We start from the raw sequence: 3622 nt of genomic DNA on the forward strand, positions 1-3622 counted from the left end.
ATAAACAATATTTTTTAATTATAGGGTTAAATTAATAATTTATTATGCAATAAAAAATAAAATGACTAATATAATTCTATACAATTTATAAAAGATAATTTTATCGTGATAAAAAAGTCATCTTGCCCTTAATATCTTGCTCAAAAATTTAATGGTCAAGGGCAATCTCATTATTGTACTATTACACTGAATTATAGTTTTTATGAATAATAACTTTTTTAAAAGATGTTTTTTTAATTTTCATGACTAGTATTTACCTATTTTAGGAATAGATGGACAAATGGCAATTTTTTGTTCTTCCTATTATTATTCAAAGAAGAAGCATTCAACAAATTGCCAAGGCCAAACTCAAAAAAAAACATAAAAAAAACTTTGAACCCGTCTCGTTCAGCCAGTTTTATATGCGCGTCACTGGGTTGTGTTTTTATATGCGCGTCTAAAGTCTACACAGTCACCCCCAACCACTCTCTCATTATAATAGAGAAAAACCTTGAAAAACCCTAAACCCTCTCTCTTTCTCTCCTACAATGGCAGACCTCAAACTCTCAGAAACTCGAGACCTAACAAGAATCGAGCGCATAGGCGCTCACTCCCATATCCGTGGTCTGGGGCTGGACTCAGCCCTTGAACCACGCGCCGTCTCAGAAGGAATGGTGGGACAGACCTCAGCCCGCAAAGCCGCCGGCGTCATCCTCCAAATGATAAAGGAAGGAAGAATCGCGGGTCGAGCCGTTCTTATCGCGGGTCAACCCGGAACCGGTAAAACCGCAATCGCTATGGGCATGGCAAAATCCCTAGGTCTTGAAACCCCATTTGCTATGATCTCCGCTAGCGAGATATTTTCTCTTGAAATGTCGAAAACCGAGGCTTTAATGCAGTCTTTTAGGAAAGCAATTGGGGTTAGGATTAAAGAAGAAACTGAGGTGATTGAAGGTGAAGTGGTGGAGATTCAAATTGATAGACCAGCGGTGGCTGGTGCTGCTTCGAAAACTGGGAAATTGACGATGAAGACAACGGAGATGGAAGGGGTTTATGACTTGGGAGCAAAGATGATTGAGAGTTTGGGAAAGGAAAAAGTGCAGAGTGGAGATGTTATTGCTATTGATAAGCCTTCTGGGAAAGTTACCAAGCTTGGCAGGTCTTTTTCACGGTCGAGGGAATATGATGCCATTGGGCCACAGGTTAGGTTTGTTCAGTGTCCTGATGGGGAGTTGCAGAAGAGGAAAGAGATCGTGCATTGTGTCACACTTCATGAAATTGATGTCATTAATAGCAGGTGCATCCATTGTATTATTCCTCGTGTTTGTGTTTCTTTTGTGACATTCATTTTGCTAGTTATGAGGTCATGTTATCCTTAGTTGCTGTGTTTTTTTGGTTTGTTGTGATACTTGAGGAAAGATGGAGCTCTTCATTAAGTTAGCCAAGAATGTGCATTGTTTACAGTTTTGGAGAATATTAGACCCTTTGGTCTGTTTTGAGTACATTTTTTTCAAAATCCAAATTCATAACATGGTGAGAATTAAAGCCTTAAAGTACTTGTTGCCTAAACACTGTATTAGCAAAAAAATTGGTTATTGATTTGTGTTAAGATTTTTAGTGATATTGTGTTGATGAGATATTGATAGAAATACTGCCTCGCACTCTGGTGAATAAACCTTTTCTGGCCTCGGTTAGCTTCTCAATCTATTAATTATGTTTTTAGCTTGTATGTTGTAAGGCGATTATTTGAGATTAGATAGATATAGCATGAAGACACAGATGTCAAATGTTTGGAGAAACAATGAGATGCTGCAAAATGAGATTTTGGAGGAGTTTTCTGCTAGTGTGTTCAGAACACATAGAGAAACAGGGGACTAACGTGAGATTCTTTATAGTTTCATTTCCACAATAAATTAGTCCCTAATATGATATTGTATCCTCTGCAATGCTTCTAAAAAAAAATTTAGACATCCATCATGAAATTTTTCTCAAAGAAAAGTCTTGCACTTTTACATGTCCCAAGCCTTTGGTAAAAGAAGGAAAAAAACTGATCGTGATTTTATATTTTGTTTGCAATATTTGGAGTATTTGGATGGGAAGAAATTACACATTTTAGGAAAATCTCATTGTAGTTATTGGGAGATAGAATTGTTTCTGCTGTAGATTTGTTTCAGCAGATTCATTATGACTCACTTCAGGTGCAGTTTCCCGGTGTCTACAGTGGTATTACCCTTTTTATTGTTAAGACTCTTTCCTGCCAATTTAAATGTAATGGAAATAAATAGGTCTTGTAGCTGTAATTCAAATTCATCTTTGCCCGTGGATTTTTGGTTCCATGTTAATCACCACTTATTATTCTCCTCTTTCAGAACACAGGGATTTCTGGCTCTCTTCACTGGTGATACTGGTGAAATCCGTGCAGAAGTAAGGGAACAAATTGACACAAAGGTGGCAGAATGGAGAGAGGAAGGCAAAGCAGAGATTGTGCCAGGTGTTCTTTTCATTGACGAGGTGCACATGCTTGATATTGAATGCTTCTCTTTCCTGAATCGTGCTCTTGAGAATGAGATGGCTCCAATACTAGTTGTTGCCACCAATAGAGGGATTACTAGTATACGAGGAACAAATTATAAATCTCCACATGGGATTCCAATAGATCTCCTTGATCGCCTTCTTATCATTACTACTCAACCTTATACAAAGGATGAAATTCGCAAGATTCTGGACATCAGATGCCAAGAAGAAGATGTAGAAATGGCTGAAGAAGCAAAGGCTCTGTTGACTCATATTGGGGTTGAAACTTCCTTGAGATATGCTATCCATCTAATTACTGCTGCTGCGTTGGCATGCCAGAAACGAAAAGGAAAGGTTGTGGAGAGTGAGGACATTACTCGAGTCTACAATCTGTTTCTGGATGTGAAGAGATCAACGCAATACTTGATGGAGTATCAGGAGCAGTACATGTTTAATGAAGCTCCCATGGGAGATGGTGACGAAGATGGCACCAATGCAATGCTTCATTGAAATTTTCTTAGAGAAGAGATTTCTGTGGTTACTCATGTTTCCTTGTTTATTTATAGGGAGCACAAAACTTCCCCACCGGAACATGTTATCATGCTTTGCCTTTCTGCAAGTGTTTAGGTGCCTCTTAGCTCTTCAATGTGCATTTATGAATTTGTGTTCTTTATTATCTGCTGCAGCCTTAAAACTTTTAACCATGTAGAATGCAATGTTTTCAGGATACTGATATACAGGAAGAGAGCCTTATTTCACTTCTGATCTGATTCAGCTCCGTTGAACAAACGGGTTTGAATTCAAAGCCTCACCATACCGGGTTTTTTTATTATTATTATTCATTGCTAAACATGTACTTATTGAAGAGAAAAAGAAAAATGTATGGTCACAGGTGTGCGCCAGAATGGAAGGCCTGGACAATGGTGGGACTGGTTTTTGCCACTCAACAAAAGATGCATGCTTCCGAAGAACCAATCTCACATGGAATTCAAAAACTAGTAGAAACTCATAAGATTACGAACGAGACATGACTTGAGTTTTCTGGATGGACCATTAGTAATGTAACTAGATTATTGGCGATTAATTTTATTTTTACATATAAAATTCAAACGTTAATACTATTTTTTTT

At 37.8% G+C, this 3622-nt stretch overlaps 1 protein-coding gene across 3 annotated transcripts; it reads left to right on the forward strand.

The window, feature by feature from the left end:
• The first annotated feature begins 454 nt into the window (after positions 1–454).
• On the forward strand, positions 455–3251 carry LOC118052499 (uncharacterized). 3 transcript variants are annotated; one of them, XR_012168144.1, is made up of 3 exons: positions 455–1276; positions 2349–3120; positions 3203–3251. XR_012168144.1 is itself a non-coding variant. In XM_035063485.2 (2 exons), the coding sequence occupies exons 1-2, from the start codon at positions 528–530 to the stop codon at positions 3001–3003; spliced, it is 1404 nt and encodes a 467-aa protein (XP_034919376.1). In that variant the 5' UTR covers positions 455–527; the 3' UTR covers positions 3004–3251. The 3 variants fall into 3 exon arrangements, 1 of the variants encoding a protein (XP_034919376.1); XR_012168145.1 differs by having other exon boundaries at positions 3219–3251; XM_035063485.2 differs by having other exon boundaries at positions 2349–3251.
• The last annotated feature ends 371 nt before the right edge of the window (positions 3252–3622 follow it).

The sequence above is a fragment of the Populus alba genome, chromosome 16 (assembly GCF_005239225.2).
Source record: "Populus alba chromosome 16, ASM523922v2, whole genome shotgun sequence".
Lineage (NCBI taxonomy): Eukaryota > Viridiplantae > Streptophyta > Magnoliopsida > Malpighiales > Salicaceae > Populus > Populus alba.